Source organism: Musa acuminata, chromosome BXJ3-2, assembly GCF_036884655.1.
Source record: "Musa acuminata AAA Group cultivar baxijiao chromosome BXJ3-2, Cavendish_Baxijiao_AAA, whole genome shotgun sequence".
NCBI lineage: Eukaryota > Viridiplantae > Streptophyta > Magnoliopsida > Zingiberales > Musaceae > Musa > Musa acuminata.
The window spans coordinates 20,944,729-20,964,859 of record NC_088350.1 but is presented as its reverse complement, the minus strand read 5'-3'; the positions used below and the strand labels follow the sequence as shown (position 1 = coordinate 20,964,859).

Sequence of the window (20,131 nt, the reverse complement as noted above, 5' to 3'; positions counted from 1 at the left end):
AATGCTAAATATTGTTAACGTCACACATGAAATCCAAGAATTAAAGTTGATTTTAATCATTTAGTCCTCCATATCAAACAATATAATATAGCATATATTTTGATCTCTTTCTTATCTTTGCCAACATCGCATATCATTCATCTTTGAACTATTTTGTTTTCAAAGCTCTCCAAATTTTCATGAATTTAGTCTTGACGTTGAAGATCTCCGTCGATTGCTTTCTGCATACAACCCTAATTCTTTTGATCCCGCTCTTAATCACCTATCATATTGAAGATTCCAATCGATTGCCTTTCTACCTACAACCCTAATTGGCTTGATAGCTTTTTGATCCCGATCGATTGCTTTCTGCAATACAACCCTTATTGGTTTGACAGCTTTTTAATCCCTCTGATTCCGCTCTTGATCTTAGTTATACCCTTTGCGACTCATCTGGAAATAAGACGATATAGCTAACAAGCATCGGGTGTTTTGGGATGTTGTAGAAATATGATATTTTACTTTAATTTTGTATAAATCTAACAACAATTCAAACCAAATTCCAAACTTTTTTTTTTTCTTTTTGGTAGTGTAACTAAAACCCCAAACTTGATTCTTAAGCACGTGACTAAAATAAAATATATTGATGATAATATCAGGATTGAGGGATAGGCCATGGGCCCCATTCTGCTCAAATATAAGTTCATAAGGCATAAGGAAAACAAAACCTCTTCTACATCACTCTGCTAGAAAATATACCCAATTTGATGCATCTCAGCTTGTGAAAACAATTTGCAACTACCAAAGGCATTACAATTGGACCCCACAAATTCAACAAGATAGATTTCCAATCAGGTATACTCTTCTTCTCGACTCTCTGTAAAACCACATGTACACAGATGACAGATCTACTCATGGCAGCAACTATTCTGGACAAATCACAGGCACAAATATTAAGTTAATTGCTGCTTGTAAGTGTTAAAATAAAGTTTTGATTTTAACAACAAAGCTGTTCGGAAATGGTTTTTTTTTTTTTTGTCTTTTTTTCCTTGCTGGCTTGCCTTAACTAGTAAGTACCTCAAGCCTTGGGAGAACCAATGGGAGGTGCTTTCTGTGCATGAGATTTTGAACTGGCTGCAGCTGGACCACCAGAGGCATTCTTTGGATTTGCTGCATCACCTGTTGCAGCCATTGACTTCTTAATCTGAAATAAAAGAAACATGCATTAAATTCTTGACATGCATAAAGAACTCTGCAAAAAAGAAATACAACATAAGCATCACTAGGTCAAATTCATTGTCCATTATAAGACAATTTACAAGTTATTTCTTGCTCTCAGCCAGACACGCAACTATTACCGCCAGAGATCACAAAATATAACAAGATCATGCTAAGTTTTCACTTTAATTCCTTACCTTTTCATTTTACCAGCAAGGACCTTATTACATATGGTTACTAACCGTAGAATTTTCAGATTAGTCATGTAATCTGCCTGTATGTTCCTCTTTCTTAAACATACTTGTGTCATCATTGATAAATTTCACTTTACAATACTCTGAAAGTAAATCCCTTAAATGAGATGAACAAAACAAAAAAAACAGCTCACCCAATGTGTTTTTGAATTCCAAATATACAATTAGTTAGCATATGTATAAGGATGATCTTTATCTAATCTAGATTTTATATGTTCAAGTCAAAGAAATAACCTCTCTGCTTAAAGGGAATACTGCCCCCAACCCCGACCAAAGCAAGAGACTAATGCGACAAGCCGCTACTGTTTAATGCTAGCATATTGCAGCTTCAATTAGAGGTTCAGCACTGACATATGATGAAGTTGCTTCTTTGCAACTTGGATGACTAAGATTTGGAGAAAATCTCTTTGCTTGAAAAAGTAACAATATAATATGCTAGCAATGGTGAGTCTCATGTACTAGGCTAGTTGCATTGTTGGCAACTAATTCTTCCCAGATTTTGCATTGGTGAGAGTCTCATGTGCTAGTCTGTCACATTTATTTTAGTTTGCAGTTTCAATTATTATGCAACATCTTCATATTTGGACCAAAACAAATGATTGTTTAACCTATCATTTTGTCCATTATTCTAAATTTCCACTGCATCATTCATTTATAATTTCTGAATTAACTTCTAAGACCACAATTAATACTTATTGCATATTACATATAAATTTTATTCTACATTATACATTGGCATCCTTACATTAGACTAAATAAAAGAATGATAGTCATCATATAACTCCACACTCAAACATGTATTTCATGAACAATAATATTCTACATGATGGTTCGTGTTCGTTATTGTTTCATTATGTGGATCCAAAGTCATGGGAATTATTATCTTCGTCAACGTAGTCAGTAGCTTTTGACAGAAAAATGACATTAGCATGGAATGCAAATAAGGCAAGATGCTCCACATTGCCAAATACAAATCCAATAATTTACTTAGCATGCAACCCACGTTTATGGATCATACCATGGGCAGTAATTATAACAAACTCCACCATAACACTCATATATGTCAGTTTGTTGTTTCTCCATTGAAATACAGACCCTCATAAAAGCATCCTCCAACTTTTGTTTTAGCTTTTAAACCTAGATCAATCAGTTCAAAGTTGCAAAAGGAAGATCATTTAGAATGATGCCAACCGTAGTCAGCTAAATAAGCCAGATCTTTTCTTGTCCATTATGTGCAATACATAAAGTAAATATGATCGGTGAATGGAAATGGAAAATTAGTTGAAACATGTAGCACGAGAATGAAGTTTGCAAATATAAGGAGTAACAAGAAGAAAGCACAGATGGAAAACATACCACAGCAAGCCTCTCTTTGTGAATATCATTTGTGAACTGTCCCAAAGAAATCAAAACCAAATATTTTGTATAAGTTTCTTAAGGAAAAAGGAACAACATGACGCAACAGCAATTTAAATGTAACATGAATTTCATTCACAATCCAAAAATAATTGGATGAGCTACCCCTGCAAGTAGCCATAGATATACACTACTATGCCAAATATCATATATAACCCTACAAACCTAATGAACTGCTAATGGAATTCTTTCTTATGTTCCCTTTTTGGTCAACCATTGGAATTAGACCTCTGACTAGCCAAACATTTTTTTCCTGTCACGTTGTCTCCCTCACCTCCTTGTTGCCCTCTTTCAGAAACCACCAGCATTCCCTTCTCTCACATTTGAAATGTCTCTCATTAGTCATTAGGCACATAAAGGTTTCTGTATAAGGATGGAGAGAGAGAATGTAGAGAGAAGACCAGACAGTAGCAAGGTGGAAAGCTGGTGAAAGTCAAATGCTCTCAGTACAGTCATTTCGTCCTCCTAAGCTGTAATTGTGGGTATAACACTAAGAATTTGTGAACATAACGGCATGTCCATATCCAAGATTGAATTGTTTACATGGCATACAAAAAATATAAGATTCTCCGATTACATATTCTCAAGTACCTGCTTCTTATAACACTTGATCTCATCTCCACCATAACCAGGTAGCATCATGTTCCAGTTTCTCTCTGTACAGGAAAATTTGAATTTAACATTTAACATAGAAAAAAATGCAAGGGACAAAGAATAATAAAGTTGAAAGAAAACAAAACAACAGGAAATTATTAAACTGCTCACCTACATGGAGGAGTATGTCCTTTGCCTCTAATGTAGTAGATTTTCGATGCTTAGCCAAGGAGCAAGCAAAAGTTGCTACCTGCTTAAGATAAAAATATCACGAACAAATTGACACTGAAAGGGAAAACAATAAAGTTTGACAAGATCGAAGTTGGTTCGCAACTTAATTGATGTACAAATGCACAACAGTTTGGGCCATAACATCTCAAGGTCAAATTCAGGCAAGTTTAATGGTTCAAGTAGAAATAAATTGAAGATATATATACTTCAACCACATATAGGTTAACATAAAACTCATACTTTTTATTTTAAACAAATTATGTTTTTAGGTACCACGAGAGCATCATCTTCTAAGCTCATCGAGCACCATCTTCTAAAATCATCTTTCAAGCATATAATATTTTGGAAAGATACAGACCAAGAAAAATGTCAAGTCCTAAATTAGAATATAAACTTTGCATAATGGACTCGTACAATTGAGAAAGGCTCACATCTGATGGGTCATAGAAGAGGATAAAAGGTGATTCATACCAGAATACTGAAATTAAAAAAAAAAAACAAAATTGATAGTTTAAAGGAATATCCTTCACACCGATCTGGGTTAGAAATAAAAGGACTGTCCAATAACAAACAAAACCAATGTGGTTCATCCTTCCATTAATCATCTGTCATAAATATTCTTCTTTTAGTGCTTTTGCTGCTAGGTATAGCAAATTTCAAAGAAAGTAAGGCCATCCAGGAAAGCTGACAAAGAAACCAATAGTTGGTCTATGAAATTTATGTGATTGACCTGGACACAACTTGGGTTATAAAACAAAATAAATGTGAACTTAAGTTACAATTCCATCCCGAATAGGTATGATAAAGAGGCTCCACAGTATATGCATTCTTAAGAAAGAAAAGCAAGCAATTTTGTATGAAGGTTCTAACTCAAACCAATGTACATATTGTCTGTGCAGTAAATACACCATGTTCATGTGGGCAAAGGAACTCACAGATTCTACAAAATCTTCAGCAATCTCAACAAGAACATCTTCAACTTCAGAATCCAACTTTTCAGATGGATCAATCTGCAATAAGTTATTACCAAATTATGAAGATTGTACAGCACATAATTTTCAGTAGGCATGTTCCATAAAAGCAAGTGAAAGCTAATTTTAGATATAAGTGCAAATGAGAAATGAGGGATCAAAGAGGCTGCAACTTTTGATCTAAATAATCCATCAATCTCAGCACACTGATACAGTATATAATAAGATTAAAATACAAATTCACTTACCTGGCTAACCAACTCACGAAGGCTTCTCTTGCCAAGAATATGGTCTCCAGATTCTGCAGCATCTGTACCAACAACTGGATGCGTAACTGCTGGTTGTGCAACATTAGTTTGGACTAATGTCGGCGGATTTGGCTTAGTAGTTGCGGGTCCAAGAGGTCGTGCAGGCTGTTGTTGGAGCAATTGCTGCTGGTTCCTTAGCTGTAGGTTTTGTTGATTATAGTACTCTTGTGTTTGACGTGGTGAAGAATGTTGTTGGTGAAACTGCGGCTGTTGCTGTTGTTGTTGTAGTTGCATCTGAAATTGTTGTTGTTTTTGTTGTTGCTGCTGCTGGGATGTTGGTATTTGCTGTTGATGAGAAGCTGCTGAAGGCGGTTGTTGAGTTTGTTGGAGACTGTGTGGCCTTTGCTGCAGAACATTTGGCTTTGCCTGGGGCCTAAATGATGATGAAGATGCAGGCATTTGCTTTCCTTGCGATGATACTAACGACTGCTGTGGCACAGACGATATGGAACCAGATGAAACCATGGAAGGGCCCCTTATCAAACCAGAATTTGGGAATTTCTGCAGAAAAGTAATAATCAAGCTCAGGATATCACATGGCAACAGGAAGAAAATTGTATTAAAAAAAACAAAGCTTTCTTCTCCAGAAGAAAATTGTAAAACAAAGTATTATTTAAGCACCATTTGACGCAAACTGCAAATTTAAAGAAACTAAAAGCCAGTACAAAAGGAATGCACTAATGACTAAACAGAACACAATACGCAGCACGACAAGAGCAAAAATTCCATTGTTTATTTGGCAAAATTGAGGACAATGTAATCAGTGACTTTATGGAACCAAACGAGCATAGAACTATGCAAATGTATCTAGATTAACATGCACCAATCTGTGGTCACAGGAAGGGACATTTGCATCTATTTGATTGGTGAGACTCCATTTTTCTGAAAAGCAATATCAAAGCTGAGTGGCATTCCCTCCAAAAGAAAGTAACATGATCATAAACAAAATTTCTAATTCTATTTCCTACTTAATTAAATCATCAATGCAGAAGACATGACTACAATCAGCCAACACAATTACTGTTTCAAACATCAAGAAGAAATTTCTTTGTTATAAGGTAAACTGGTATACATCTGATTCTTCTAAATGAGATGACAACCATGTGCAAGATGTATTAAAATGTTTGCCGAATGCAAGAAATGAAAAAAAAAAATCTCAAATTACCTGTGAACCTAAAGTTTGGTTAGTTGATGGAGATGCTGCTCTTGATATTGGCTGAACCAACCTCTGCTGTGGAGGCCCAGTCACCCCACCTGGTCGAATCTGTGTCGTAGTGCTAAGAGAGCCAATCATTCCAATATTCTGAATCCCTTGAATGGGTTGTCTTACCTGAAATATTAGACGAAAGGGATAAGTTCCATTAACATCCTACGAATAGAATATACTCGACCAGATCTATATTCAATCCTCCAGAATCAATCACTCAGTTTCTATTGCCATTGAATCTCTATAAGCAAATCAGTAGGGAAAGAAAGCAAAACATATAGCTTAAATAGCATAAAATGCAAGTAGGAAGCCGAACTTATAGCTTAAAGTTTTAATGCCACTGTTGATAACTAACAAATTCTTTCCCTTTGAATGCTCAACTCAGATCAAATGTGTGTTATGTAACAACGGGATGCAATAATGAGTTCAAGTCATCCCCCTTCAACATCCTACTTGTATCTACAGTGGGCTTCCGATCAAGACACTTAGTCGTCAAACTTACATTTTGACACCGAGACAACCATTGAAGTATGTCACTGTAGCGGCAAAAAAAAGAGGCAGATCCCTAGATTAGATTGTCAGGAAAAGCTCAAACGATACCTGGGCATTGGCCGCCGAGGACTGCTCCGTCATGCGAGGCAACGGAGTAAATGGCTGATTGAAGGCTGGGGAGGCGCCTATCGAGGAATAGGTGGCCACGGGCTGCTGGGCCCTCGGGAGGTGTGAGCTGTGAGCCGGGACCCCAATGGCGAGCCCTCCTCTCTGCGATGCGGCAGAAGGAGAAGGAGAAGGAGCAGGCGCGGCGGAAGAGGCGGAGGCGGAGGCGGAGGAGGAGGGAGGAGCGGAAGAGGGAAGGTGGTGCGAGAAGTGAGGGAAAGGGGTGGGGGGACGGTTCCGCACGAGAGGCGGCCGCGGCTGCTGGATCGGCTGCTGGGGCTGGGACTGCTGCTGGGGCGGTGGCGGCTGAGACTGAGACGGAGGAAGCGACTGGGGCTGGAGTTGGGGAGGGTTTTGGGCGGCGGAAGGGGCGGCGGATGGGGGAGGAGGGGCTGAGACGGGCGGTGGCTGCGCGGGATCCGGGGCGGGCGAGGGAGACGGAGACGGAGATGGCGTCTGCGTCGGCTCCGGCGGCTGGGAGGAAGCCGCGGCGGGAGCCGGCTGCTCCGCGGAAGCGGCGGGCTGTGGCGGTGGCGGAGCCTCCATGTCGCGCCGCTCGTGCCCTCGGGTTCTCGGCCGTTCGAGGGCTTTTATACGTGGACACGTCTATTGATGGATCGGTTCGAGCACATGGTCTCACTCGACCTCTTTGGTTGTAATGTTCGCTCCCATTTGCACCCGATTGGTTTAAGCCCAAATCCGATTCGATTTCAATTTAATTTCACTTGAACCCTAATTATATTGGACCCACTTCAATTTTAGACCGAGCTCGAATCCTTTCCTCGTACAATTAGGTGAACCCTAATCTCCGAATCCAATTGCTACTTTCTTCCGGTTGCAAGTGTTACCCTCATTATATTGCTATTTTGATCATTAACTGTACAATTAGCCACTTTCCATTTAGTTGCGGAACTCATAAATTATACTATTGACGAAGATTTTTATGGTGTTAGTTTGGGAATAATTTCATTAGTTTAATAAGCTTATATTTCTTTTTTCTAATCTATTCTATATATATTGCTTGTTCCAATACTAAAATAACTATCCGACTAAATAGAATCATCTTCATAGATAGACAGTTACAACGACAACAACATCAGTACATCGACGACAGGTTATTCATGACAAGCGATGACGCTGTCATCGCCGTAGTAGAGCACGTAAAGGAGACGAAGAGGAATGGGCACCAATGCTTTCGGATTGGGAGAGAGAGGACGACGGCCATCAGCGCCGCCGGGCGGCCGTCTCCCTCTGAGCGTTGAAGTAGACGGCGGCGACCGGGAGGCCGAGGTCGTTCTCCTGGGCGAAGCGGCGGGTGTTGAAGCGGTCCCGCGACGGCGGCGGCGCCACCACCGACTGTCTCCGCTTCTGCTGGAAGAGTACAAAGACGAAGCGGTGGATGCCGATGCTGGGCCTGGGGCTCTCGTAGCCCACCACCTCCTTCCCTGCTTCTCAAATGTCACATAAAGAGATTGAAGATAAGAGACGTCAACACGACAGAGAGGAGAAAGAAAGCCCACCCAAGGACGCATCGGGAGTGCCGGGTATGTCCGTCACAATCCTGCATGACGTCGATCAATAAAGGCAAATGGTTAGTCGAAAGCAACTCAGAATCATCAGCATCACTTCTTCTATCTTCCTTTACGGTAGCAATTATTCATGTGATTTACCAGTGGACGTGCTCCCTCAGGTATGGATCACTAGGGCCTGGCACATCTGGGTCTGTCATCACCTGCGACAGCAGCAGCGGCCGTGGTTAAGATGCATGGAACAGTGGGGTCGGGGAGAGGAGAGCTGTGGAGGCTGTAGCATAGATACCAGGGTAAAGAAGGACCTCATGTCACCACATTGGACCTCCACTCTGGGTTCGGACACAACTGCAGAGGGGTAGAACTCATGGCCATTGCAGACCAGCTTACTGGAGTTGTAGGTCACCGTCATCCTCACGCTCGGGTGGAACGAGTCGATGACTTCTCCGATCACCCGCCCGACGGCCAGTGGATCCGACAGCCTCGCCATGTCGTCCGTGAGAAGCGAAGGGAATGCTTTGTTTTGTGATGGGGAGGGCAAGTAGAGATGGCTCTATTTATAGTGCTCAAGTGAGTGACAACTTGTTATACTTTGGGCTGCATTTTTCTCATGTGGATGTCCCAAGGAATCCTTTTGCTATTCTACTTCAGTCGCCATACCCATGATTGGAGATTTGGCCATGGTTGCAGCCGAGCTCACCTTTTTTCTCTCGAGGCAAAGAAGAAGGAACAGCTTAGATTGGATGCTGCTTAGACCTTCTGAAACTTCACATCCATGGATGGAACTTGCTATGATTGCCTATATTCTCTGGAGGAATTGGAACAAATAAAAAAGAGAGAGAGAAGCTCTCCCTCTTCACAAAGAAATGGTAGTGCTCACATGTCATCATATCATGTAAAAAGAGATCCTATGGCTCTTGATCAGGAAAAAGAAGGCATAAGTTTACATAAATGGCTGGGAATACTGAAGATGCATATCTTGTGCATATCTTGTCAAGGTGTTGATCGGATCACAGAGGTGGAGAGATTAGGATGTGCAGGTCACAGACTGTCCACTATGGCTACTGGCAAGATCTCAGTAAGCATTTGTCCATCATGTTTATTTGTCGAGATGAGAGGGTCGTTCTACTCATTTCAACCCAACATGGTTCTGATTCTTAGCCTGTCTTGTCAAAGGTTCCCTGGTTTCAACCCAACATGGATCTTGGGAACTTATAAGCTTCTGTTCTTACAAGTTTAGAGTTCCAAAAAAATTTTCAGAATCTCATGGTGTTCAACCTAAAATTTGTAGATTTGCACCTCTGCATTCTTCCTTGCATTTGTGTATCAGAGAGACAAAAAAAAGGAACTAAAGGCATATAATAAGGAGCTGATGCTCCTGATAAGAACTTAATGCAATAGTCCTAATTTTCAGTAAATTATATATAGTTTGAAATAGACCCCTAAGATTGATGTGAGGGTTTAAAGGTTATTATTTTGTTTCCATTTGAAAAAGTTGAAAACCTACTTTGGAGCTTTGTGGTTACCGACAATAATATGCGCCCACTCAATCAATCTTAGCGAGTTGTAGAAATGAATAATGTGAAGGTGGCTAACTTTGTTCATTGGGTAATGAAGTGGATGCTTGCCTTATCTTTGAGCTCCTCAAAAGCAGATTATACTTAAATCCCAAAAGCCACTGCAGGAACAACAACTACAAATCCACCAGGATCAATTAAAATGGTTCTTGAGGGATCCAAGTAAAACCTATAGACTAACATCAACTATGTAGATAAGTTTTATGGTTTGTGTGTCAAGTATGTCTGTCTCAGTTAGAAGTATGTCTCAAGCATGATGATCCACACCACCCAAAGAAAACATAGCAGTGCAAAGCAAAGGAAGTATACTTAGTAAGCTTTTATTTTGCAGCAGTAAAGTTTTTGCCCTTCTTCTCCTCATTTTATTTCATTAGAAAAATATCAATATAAGCAATATTTTGGAGGTATAATAGCTAGCAAGCAGGGGCAATTCAGCTCTTCCAAGAGATACATGGGTATCAAGGTAGTAAGTCTACAGTCCACAGACACAGATCTTGGGCCACAATAGCTGCAAGATTTCTGAACCTGGGATATATTAAGCTTTAACTTTTTCCTCACATATTCCCATCTTTGTCTTAAAGTTCTTCTTGTCATCAGAAACCAGTTTGCTTCATGTAGATCAATCTCCTCAGCTGTGCAATTGTTTGTCTGATCTTGGACCCGGTTTCATTTCTAATTTATGATCAATTCCTTCTTGCTGTGACACATCGTGCATGCTTTAACTTATCTTTGATTGTTATATATTGGTTGATTAGGTCTTGTCATGATCTTGTCACTAATGTAATCTTTTATTGGTATTACATTTCTTGTCAGCTTAGCTTTGGAAATATAAAAAGGCTGAAGCTATCTTGAGATTATGTGGTCTTATATTATTATTATTCATTCTTCCTTTTATATCTGATTCTTCTAATGCTCTCCTCCACTGTAACCAGGATTAGGTCATCTGTAGCTTTCAGTAACTATCAGACTGTCTTAAATTAGGGAAAGTGGCCTTTTAGAATACACATGGATTGTGTTTACCAACAAAACACATGGATTTTCTTTACTATAGTAAAGATGGAGGAGGGAATTAAAATACCACAGAGCTTTTGCATACTTGTTTCCATTGACTTTATGTTTACCAAATTGTTGAGGAATGGGAAGCAAAAAGTAATGAGTTCTTGGAGATTGTCAACAAGGAAGTTTTGAAGCAAGAAACACTTTCCCCAATAATTAACCTGCATTCATCTTTGCTTGTGGACACATGAGAATTTATTTCTTCACTTCGGAAGTTTCTTGGAAACTTCATAGCTATACATGTGGCTATATCAAACAGTTCTTTTACCTATGTTTAATATCTCGATCCTTATATTTTTAAAAATTATATTAAGATCCTTATATATATATATATATATATATATATATATATATATATAAGTAAAACATTTAACATTATTTCTTTTTACATCGTCAATTTTGTTAATAAAAATATTATAATGTTTACCACTGAGCATATGCTCACTTTGCCTCACTTCGATTTACCACTGAACACATGCAATATTTTCGTTAATAAAATTGATGATATGAGAATAAACGAAGTTAAATGTTTCACTTTCGTAAGTATAGTGATCCCTATATAACTTTTAAAAGTATAGGAGCCGGGATACTAAAGATACCTAATTACAAACGATAACTACATAATTAGCTCTCTCATATTATATCAAAATTCTATTTAAAGATACTAGTTATAGAAAAATAATTACAATATTATTTGATGTGTTATAACATTGATAAAAAATAATATATATATATATATATATAATTGCAGTAAAAGACAATTAGTTATATAAAACAGCATTTGTTAAAATCATACACTCAAATTTGTCTTATTCTAATGCAACTTAGGAAATTATTTGAAGTTAGGTCTAGGTTGGATAAGGTCATACTGTGGCTTAGAAAAGTACTTCCCTGTTGCTCTTATTGGTACATATGAAACAAGCCTTTTGTATTCATATTTTACTAACAATTTCTTCCTATTGTTCAACAACCACAACAAGAAATGCATTAGAATAATCTTGCTTTTAGCACCCTTGAGCTCTTTTTTTGGGCCAAGTACAAATCTCCTAATGCATAAGAATACAGTCATGGTACAACATGGATGAGCTCAAAATGGAAACTATGCACAGCATATTTCTTGATTGGGAATCTTTTCAGAAGGAAGTAAAATGATTCTGCAGTGGTTGATGAACAATCTGCAGGTCTGTCGCTGATGAGACAACACTGTCATGAACGATTAAGCTCCTGCGGGGAAGACATACATGCGCTAGTCATGTAAATGCGAAAGGATATATGACCAATCAACAACATGATCATAACTTGATTGATGCATTTATGCATTGCGGAAGAGATTGTTTAGCTGCATGCATATTGAAAGGTGCGTTGTATGTTTATAGTCATGCATACCGGAGAAGCTTACACCGTTGCTTTAACCAAGGGAAAGTATCGAGTATAAATAGCAGATGGCGCATGACGAACTTACTGCCGAGGGCGAGAAGCCCACAGAGAGCTCAGAGCACGCAGACGAGTGTAATACTCTCCGATCGCTAGGAAACATCTTGCTGCTTGCTTGATCGTCAAGTTCCGACGCAACTGGTGCAACGTTTGTTGTCTCAGGTTATCAGCCTGCAGAATCACAGACTTCAGAATGACTTTATGTGGGAACCAATGACCATTTCTTTCTCGTTCATGGATTCCAGCAACGATGGCGATCGTTCTACCTTACTTTCTTGGCGGAATAGAACTGGCAGAACTTTAGAAATGGAACGGATTAGAAAAGACTATTATTTCTCCTCAAGCCTTCTTTCATACCTAATGTCTTTGGTTTACTTTCCCATTTCTTTTGCTAGAGGACAACTCTACATGGTCATATTAAAGAACAAGTGGGGCTTGAGGTACATGAACTGGTCATCCGTAATGAATCGAGCTATGATCAGGACTCTTTTGCATGTAGAACATGGTTTTTCTATGAAGAATAAACTATTGCAATTAGCTGTGGCCTGGTCTTTCTCTGACTACTATACTTGGCCGGGCATAAAACACATTATGTAATCGAAACAGCTCCTATGAGGGTTTTCTTTTGATGGTTTGGGAATCTGTTCATTGCTCAAATAAAAATAAAAGGGATGTATGAACAATAATGGGTCAAGAGGTAGGAGAACAAAAGAAAGATATATGATAGGGACATCTTTAAGGACTCCAATATTCTTCCTTGACTTGGCAAGTCTTATACGACAACCTTTTTGTCTAGTTGAGGTCTTCTTTTAGTATTTTGTTTTGAGTATTTATGAGTCCTTTTTTTTTTATTTGGATTAGATTTAGCAGAATTATATTTTATTTTTTTTGGTGGAAATTTTGGTTCATTGGTGTGCTTATAGAAAGTCTTAAAAGACAACGGTGTGTTTCGGCTGTTGTTTATGGAGGCATGTGTTTTGCTTATAGGAAGACTCGGAGAATGCGAAGTAGAAACCTGGCGGACGAATCCTTCGAGGTTGGCCAGCTTCCCCAGTGCAAGAGCCATGTGGCCCATGTAATTTCCGACATCGACGCCGTCGCTGAGAGAATCGCCGGTGACGGTGTCAGACAAAGACCGGTGAAGCTGCTCGAGGCCCTGCGAGAGAGCCTCCTCCGCCTGCCGCGACGAGAGCCGCAGGTTGCCGATCACCAGTAGCTGTTGCTCCGTCAATGGATCAAGATGAGGCATCAGTATCTGCCGAGCTCATCAACAACCAAACAAGAGTCGAATGAGAGTTGCGTAGATAAGCCTACCCCATTTCCATATTACGACTCTAAGACAAATCTGTCACAACACGTAATGGTGGATCTCATACCTCGAGGAGCTCAGAGGGCCTAAACCCACCCATCCACAGGAAACAGCGCTCCGCTGGAGTCATCCATGTACCATTCAAGAGGTGGAATACGTCGGATTTCGCAACAATTTCTTTCAGACGGAAGAGCTCATCGTAGTTCGCGATGCATTGATCTACGATTACACCAAGATTGCCGTCGGGGAGGTGAGCCTGCATTGCACCTCGAAGGTCGGACATGTGCTTGCAGTTCTCGTCCAGCCATCGAGCATATTCCACGTCAAACATCGCTGCGCCTGCAGCGCGGAAAGCTCCGGTTATGGCCAGCACAAGAAGAACGATAAGATCCACCAAAAAACCACCTCTGAAAGCCAGCAAGCGAGGAAACAAATAGCTTATTACCGGAAGTGACAGCTCCATTTGCGCTGCCTGCCACTCCTAAGAAGAGACCCTGACACCGAACAAACAACATAATGGAATCACTGTCTGAAAAAGGCAGATAATAACAAAGGGAAAACAAAGGAGAGAAGAATCAATTAAAAGTTTTAATCATCAGAGTAAAATTGAACCTGTGATCTTGCTCGCTGGAGATCGTGCTCTAACTGCTGAAGTCTAATTCTACTGGACTCTAATTGTTGCACGTAAGCCTGTTTTATTCAGGGCAGTTTGGTGCATCAGATCGTTACAATATACACATATGGCATTGTCGCCTATGGGAGATTTGAGATTTGAGTGCACCTTTTTCCTCAGCCGGCTCTTTCTTGCTGCCTCTCGATTTTGAGCTAGGCGTCTTAACGTCTGATATGCAAGTCGATCATTAATAAACGAATTCCTCTAAAGAAAAGAAAAGCACTTAAATCTCCGAGTTCAGATATATTTAAGTCAGCTTTTTTGTAACAGTGTTTCTTTCTTCTTTTTGAGAAAGAAAACATATGAACAGCTTCTTTCCTTTGCAGGGTTATATTTTACTTCGATTGATGATCTTTAAAGGAACCACTCCATGTTTGGCACTCTTAAGAACATGAATCCAGGTTAGCATGATCAGCGCAGGCACGCACACGAGAGAGAGAGAGAGAGAGAGAGAGAGAACCTTAGCATCAAGTTTCTTTCCATCTTTTCCTGCAGCTGAACCAGTCATCTTTCTCTGCAACATGCAATATAAAATTCGTAGTTTGGCTTGAAGTCAAAAGAGCAGCGAAGATAAGATAACAACAGAGACCAGCATACTTATCATTGTGCAAGTTCAAAAGGCAAATACATATATATATATATATACATATATAATAATTCTATGATTGGAGCTGATAAAGATGCAAACGCTACAGTATAGGCGATGGGCCAGGTCATGTCAGAACTCAAACCGCATGATCCGTGAGAAAAACGGATGAAGACCTGAGTTTATGAAGGTGAAAAAAGTCAAGCTTGGTAGGTCTTGCTGGGATCCGTTTTGACATTATGCTGTTGTTATAGGATGGTCGTCGGTCAAGTATCCGGTTGCAATGATCTGAGGCTTCAGCAAGAACCTAGAGTCGATGCAGTTGAGGAGGTGAAAGGCCCAGGTTGTTCGTTTCTTATCTCGGGAATCGAGCTACTGCTATGCTACTGCTACTGCTTAATAAAGCAATCAAACGGTACCTTCTCTTGGGATGCGAGTTGAGAAGTTGGTGTCGTTCCTGTGATAGAGCCGTCGCCTGCGATCATCATCGTCATCATCGCCTGCTCCTGGTCAGCAGACTGGTCCGAAGAAGCCCTTCTGCTTGCTGTAGAGTCTGATCCTAGATGAGATGTGGTGGTGTCTTGAGCCGAGCCTAGATCGGTGCTGTTTGCCGATCGTGTCTTCCCCTGGTGGGTACAAAGCAGGAGCCATAAAGCCTAAACGGAGCAGTCAACCAGCTCCTTCTTCTTCTGGTCTATCTTAAAGGTATTTCTACACCGTAAACCCAAGTCAAGAAGGCAAGACCTTACTCTGGGAGTTTGCTGGGATCTCATTGGCCATGATGGGAAGATCTCAAGTGTCGCTGGCCTGGTTGCGAAAAAGGCTGCAGGAACGGGAGATGCGGCAGATTAAAGAAAGCTCCAAGTATGAGGAGAAAATAGAGGAGCAGGTATTAGTTCTTGAAGAGGTAGCAAATGCAAAGAGTTATAGAACGCTTCAACGAACTTGAACATGCGATCAACCAAGACGTGTCTGTGGTTGATGTGGTTAGAGTTGGGAGAGAACCAAACGAGAAAGGAAAGAGAGAAGAAGGCCCACCCTTTGTGTCTTCTTCGGTTTCTCTTATGCCGTCTACTCCCTGCATGAGAGCCTTTTCCAACTCCCCAAAGTAGGCAGCTCCTTCCTGATCACTGTTCGGGCAACACAAGTCCATCTAACTCATCGATTACGATTTAGAACAGGAAGAAAAGCAAACTGAAACTGCTGCTACTTTTTATGCAGACAGGGAAGAGGAAACAGTGAGCGGAGGAAAGAGGAGGTAGAGATACGAGGAACTGAGAAGAGTACATGTACGGATCAGGCCAAAGCTTTGTGAAATTGGTGTGCAGAGGTGTAGCACAATAAGAATGGGATATAACATAATAAAGAGCCCACTTGGGAAATAGGTGCTTGGAAAAGGTGGTGCTATTCCAATTAAAGGCGGTCGATTAGCAAAGCAAATATGATAACTCTGCGACGATGTGTAAAGCTTGCATGATATTGGGGCAAAGGATGAGATCCAGCCGGAAACTATAAGCATAAATCATTAAAATAAGCCTCGAAGAAGAAGAAGATGATGAGGAGGAGGAGGAGCAAAGACTACAAGCAGAAAATTTTAGGAACAGTACAAGAAATTAGTCGCAGCTTGAGGAGTGGTGCCATGAATTCCATCAGCGACTGATCGAGTTGAAGGTCCAGAATCAGAAAGGCCAGTTTCACCGACTCTATAATTTGCCATCCGAGTTTCTTCTTCTCCCTCGTGCACCATTCCGAATCTTCAAAGCTGCTTCGTATACTGATCTCTCAAGCTTGCCCGGAGCTTCTGCAGCGACCACCACCGGGAGAAAAGATGAGCACAGCTTCAGGAACAGAAAATTGCAGCTGGCTCCGAGAGAAGAAATCTGAACAGAAGCAAAGTTACCGTGCACTCGAAAATAAGAGGAGCTCTTCCAGGCAGGGAGGCGGAGAAACAGAAGAGAGTTAGTTCCCCTTCCAAAATGGCCTCAGGATGGTGGTATTGCTTTCATATAGCTGAAGCTGACTCGTCCGATGGACCACGGCCGCTGTGTGGTTCTCTTTTTCCGCTCCGGTGACTGGCAATTATGTCCGACTCTCGAGTTCATCCATGGTACCTCCTCGAAGATCTTGTCCTTGTGGATTTTCTGCGCCCGCACACAGAAGGAGAGAGGAGGGAGAGAGGGGGCAAATAATGGTAGGATTCTGGCACCGTCTCCACACCAGTCCTTGTATCGCTATTTGGCCCTTCGGAAATATAGAGTCTCGATTTCGCACCGATGAGAGACAGACAGCGTTCCGTCCAATATAAAATTGCCAGCGAGTTCTCTAACTTATCGTCTATTATACCGTCTCCGAAAGGCAGAGTTTACTTTGACCAAGAAAACACATTTTAGATATTTTTTTCCTTACATGAAAAATAATATGAACACTTATGAATGCATTACGGGACGCACACAGACGCCGTGGGCTTCCCTCTGTCTTTGCTCGTCAAGCTCGACGGGCTGAAGTTGGTGACACGCCATGTTTTCTGCACCTCGCGCTGCAGAATACGCTGCTGCTCCTTTCCCTTCCCGGAAAGCTTGGTATGTAGCCATCGCAACTCATCGGAGACCTCGCTCGAATTATACAAGACAAATGGCTGTCCACCTTTTGAGCTCGCAATCATTCCATGCGCATGAATATTCATTCCGGCTAAAACCTATTAGCAAACTCATGCAGAAATGGGTGCGACAGCCATCACCAGCATGTCTGTAGCAGAAAGAGGACAGAAAGAATCTGAAACGAGCAGGCAAACAGGCATTAATTAGATATCCAGCAAGTAGACGGCGTATTAAAGAAACAGGGAATTCGTTCAAGAAGCCAAAATGTAGGATGAACCACCATCCACAATGATAGTCCTCCAATAATTGAACCCGCTCCGACCATCGACTTCTAAAGGCGTCTATAATTAAATGATCAGTTTCTTAAGTATTAGACCGACTATGGGCAAGAAAGAAACTGCACACATCTATCTATCTCTGATCCTTCTAAGTTGCTCCCATTCCGATAAAGATAAGGCCCGAGCTTTGAAGTCAGCCAGGGTAAATATATTATCTGTTCTAATGGGCGCCAAGGCGGCATTGCATTATTCATCCACGCCATAATAGAGAATAGGAACCTCCAATCGGCCACGGCCGGATGCTTTACGTGTGTATCATTTGCATGGAGGCTTATAGAGCCCTCGCATTTGGGCCTCAGTAAGCTGCTGGCCAACAGATCCAACACAGAGAGAGAGAGAGAGAGAAGGGGGAGGTATATATATATTCACATTCTATGTCATCCCGAGGCTTCATAAAATCATCTCTCTCTCTCTCTCTCTGACTCTCTCTCTAACTCGATTCGGTCCAAACCTGCACGATAACTCGGTGGCCCAATCGAGATAACATCATGACTCACGCCATTGACAGAAATTGAGTTTGATGTAGAAAGAATGAAATACAAACTAATGAAAACCCGAGAAGAATGGTGCTCACCATTGACAATGATCCTTTGGTTTAGAGACTTCTGTTCTACGTAAAGAAACAATGTAAGATATTAAACATCCGAAAATAGATCTGCCAAGTTCCTAAACCAATAGTGAAGCAAACTAAAGAATTACACAAAAAGTGAACGAGTTTGAAAGATCGAGTAGCTGTAAAAGCTCAAAGCACTAACAGGAATGTAACAGAAGAGCTCACGATATAAAAAGGCAATCTGCTTGAACAGATCATTGATTACAGAAGACAACTCAATCTATAGCGTAAGGTTTTTCTCTAACATTCGGAGTTGCTATCGATTGCTATGTTTTATGACGAACAAATCTATTAAAAATTCTGTACAACCTTAAGAACGTTTTGGTTATTACTACGTGCAAAAAATTTGTTGTCGGTGCTCAGACAACAATAGATGATACCAAAGCAGTGTGCTGGCAAGTCAAAACATAATGCAAAGGATAATAATATGAACCATGGTTAGTTTTAAGTTACACTGGGAAAATAATATGAATCATGGTTCTCTAATTTTACTCATATAAGTACTAAATAGACGGTAGGTACCCATCTAGGTCTGGATCGGACCTCCTATTTCGGATGGCTTGGTCCAACCCATTAGAAAAATTATAGTTCTCCGCACGCGAGAAGCATGGAATCGCTCCCGAGCCACTACCATTCGATGCTGCCTACCTTCCTGCCGCTATCGTTCAATATTTCTCATCTCTCGAGTACACCTCCCGCCTCCTCTTCTTCCTTCACAACTCCACTGTCTTCACTTTCTCCTCCTACTTTTTTCTTCCTCCACTACCGCCACCTCTTCTTCTTCTTCTTCCTCCTTCCTTCCTTCTTCTTCTTCTGCTTCTTCTTCCTTTGTCTTAAGTTTCTTTTCTCGTTCTTCTTTCTTCCAAGGCATTGGTATTGATCGGTGTATATTAATATAATCAACACTCAATACGGGGTTCAATATGCGAAATATCATTGTTTGATAAGGATACAACAACAACAACACCAACAAAGTCACAAGTCCTAACTATTTAGCGTCATCAGTTATATGGATCTTTTATCATCATAGACATATTAAAAAATCATATATTGAGTTACATTTAAGATACTTAAATCTTTATTTATGGTTTTCATTAAGGTCTTTTTAAGTCTTCCTCTATTTCTTCTCATACCACTAATATTAATTATTTCACCTCTTTTGATCACTGCATCCGGATATCTTGTTAGCATATGTTTATACCATCTTAAATGATTTTCTCTTATCTTATACACTATCTAAGTGATACATAGTTATTTACAAATAAAAGTATTTTTTTCTTTTTTTTTCTAATAACTTTATACGTCCATCTCAATATTCTTATCTCGATAACATAAATTTTTTGTATATATTTTTTCTTAACTGTCCAACACTCAGATTCACAAGGCATTAGTAATCTCACAAATGTATTATATATATCTTTTTGAATCTCAAAGGTATCCAATGATTATACAAGATTCCTAACACCTCTCAGCATTTTAACCATCATATTTTTACTCTAAATAATATCTTTATGAATCTCTTATTTTGTTGAATAATTGATTCAAGATATCTATTATTTTTATTTAATGAGACTTTTTGTTCAT

The 20,131-nt window shown here is 40.2% G+C and overlaps 3 protein-coding genes across 7 annotated transcripts; all 3 read right to left on the bottom strand.

The window, feature by feature from the left end:
• Nucleotides 1–692: 692 nt before the first annotated feature.
• On the bottom strand, nt 693–7,411 carry LOC135630657 (transcription initiation factor TFIID subunit 12-like). 3 transcript variants are annotated; one of them, XM_065137760.1, is made up of 9 exons: nt 6,779–7,411; nt 6,137–6,301; nt 4,912–5,472; nt 4,628–4,702; nt 3,633–3,711; nt 3,459–3,523; nt 2,808–2,843; nt 1,057–1,183; nt 693–908 (listed from the first exon to the last, which is right to left on the bottom strand). In XM_065137760.1, the coding sequence occupies exons 1-8, from the start codon at nt 7,379–7,381 to the stop codon at nt 1,058–1,060; spliced, it is 1,710 nt and encodes a 569-aa protein (XP_064993832.1). In that variant the 5' UTR covers nt 7,382–7,411; the 3' UTR covers nt 693–908; nt 1,057. The 3 variants fall into 3 exon arrangements, 2 of the variants coding, with proteins under 2 accessions (XP_064993832.1, XP_064993833.1); XM_065137761.1 differs by lacking the exon at nt 693–908 and having other exon boundaries at nt 923–1,183; XR_010494120.1 differs by lacking the exon at nt 693–908 and having other exon boundaries at nt 1,082–1,183; nt 3,637–3,711.
• A 474-nt stretch (nt 7,412–7,885) lies between these two features.
• On the bottom strand, nt 7,886–8,907 carry LOC135630910 (CEN-like protein 2). The gene is made up of 4 exons (XM_065138209.1): nt 8,654–8,907; nt 8,506–8,567; nt 8,356–8,396; nt 7,886–8,280 (listed from the first exon to the last, which is right to left on the bottom strand). The coding sequence occupies exons 1-4, from the start codon at nt 8,852–8,854 to the stop codon at nt 8,060–8,062; spliced, it is 525 nt and encodes a 174-aa protein (XP_064994281.1). The 5' UTR covers nt 8,855–8,907; the 3' UTR covers nt 7,886–8,059.
• A 3,001-nt stretch (nt 8,908–11,908) lies between these two features.
• LOC135582710 (transcription factor TGAL5-like) lies at nt 11,909–17,323 on the bottom strand. Of its 3 annotated transcripts, none has more exons than XM_065138791.1 (13): nt 16,900–17,323; nt 16,607–16,800; nt 16,038–16,129; nt 15,749–15,822; nt 15,419–15,625; nt 14,874–14,927; nt 14,522–14,617; nt 14,353–14,430; nt 14,186–14,234; nt 13,808–14,079; nt 13,447–13,686; nt 12,460–12,602; nt 11,909–12,221 (listed from the first exon to the last, which is right to left on the bottom strand). In XM_065138791.1, the coding sequence occupies exons 2-13, from the start codon at nt 16,744–16,746 to the stop codon at nt 12,131–12,133; spliced, it is 1,536 nt and encodes a 511-aa protein (XP_064994863.1). In that variant the 5' UTR covers nt 16,747–16,800; nt 16,900–17,323; the 3' UTR covers nt 11,909–12,130. The 3 variants fall into 3 exon arrangements, with proteins under 3 accessions (XP_064994863.1, XP_064994864.1, XP_064994865.1); XM_065138792.1 differs by having other exon boundaries at nt 14,522–14,581; nt 16,900–17,289; XM_065138793.1 differs by lacking the exons at nt 16,607–16,800; nt 16,900–17,323 and having other exon boundaries at nt 15,744–15,822; nt 16,038–16,135.
• Between the last annotated feature and the right edge of the window lie 2,808 nt (nt 17,324–20,131).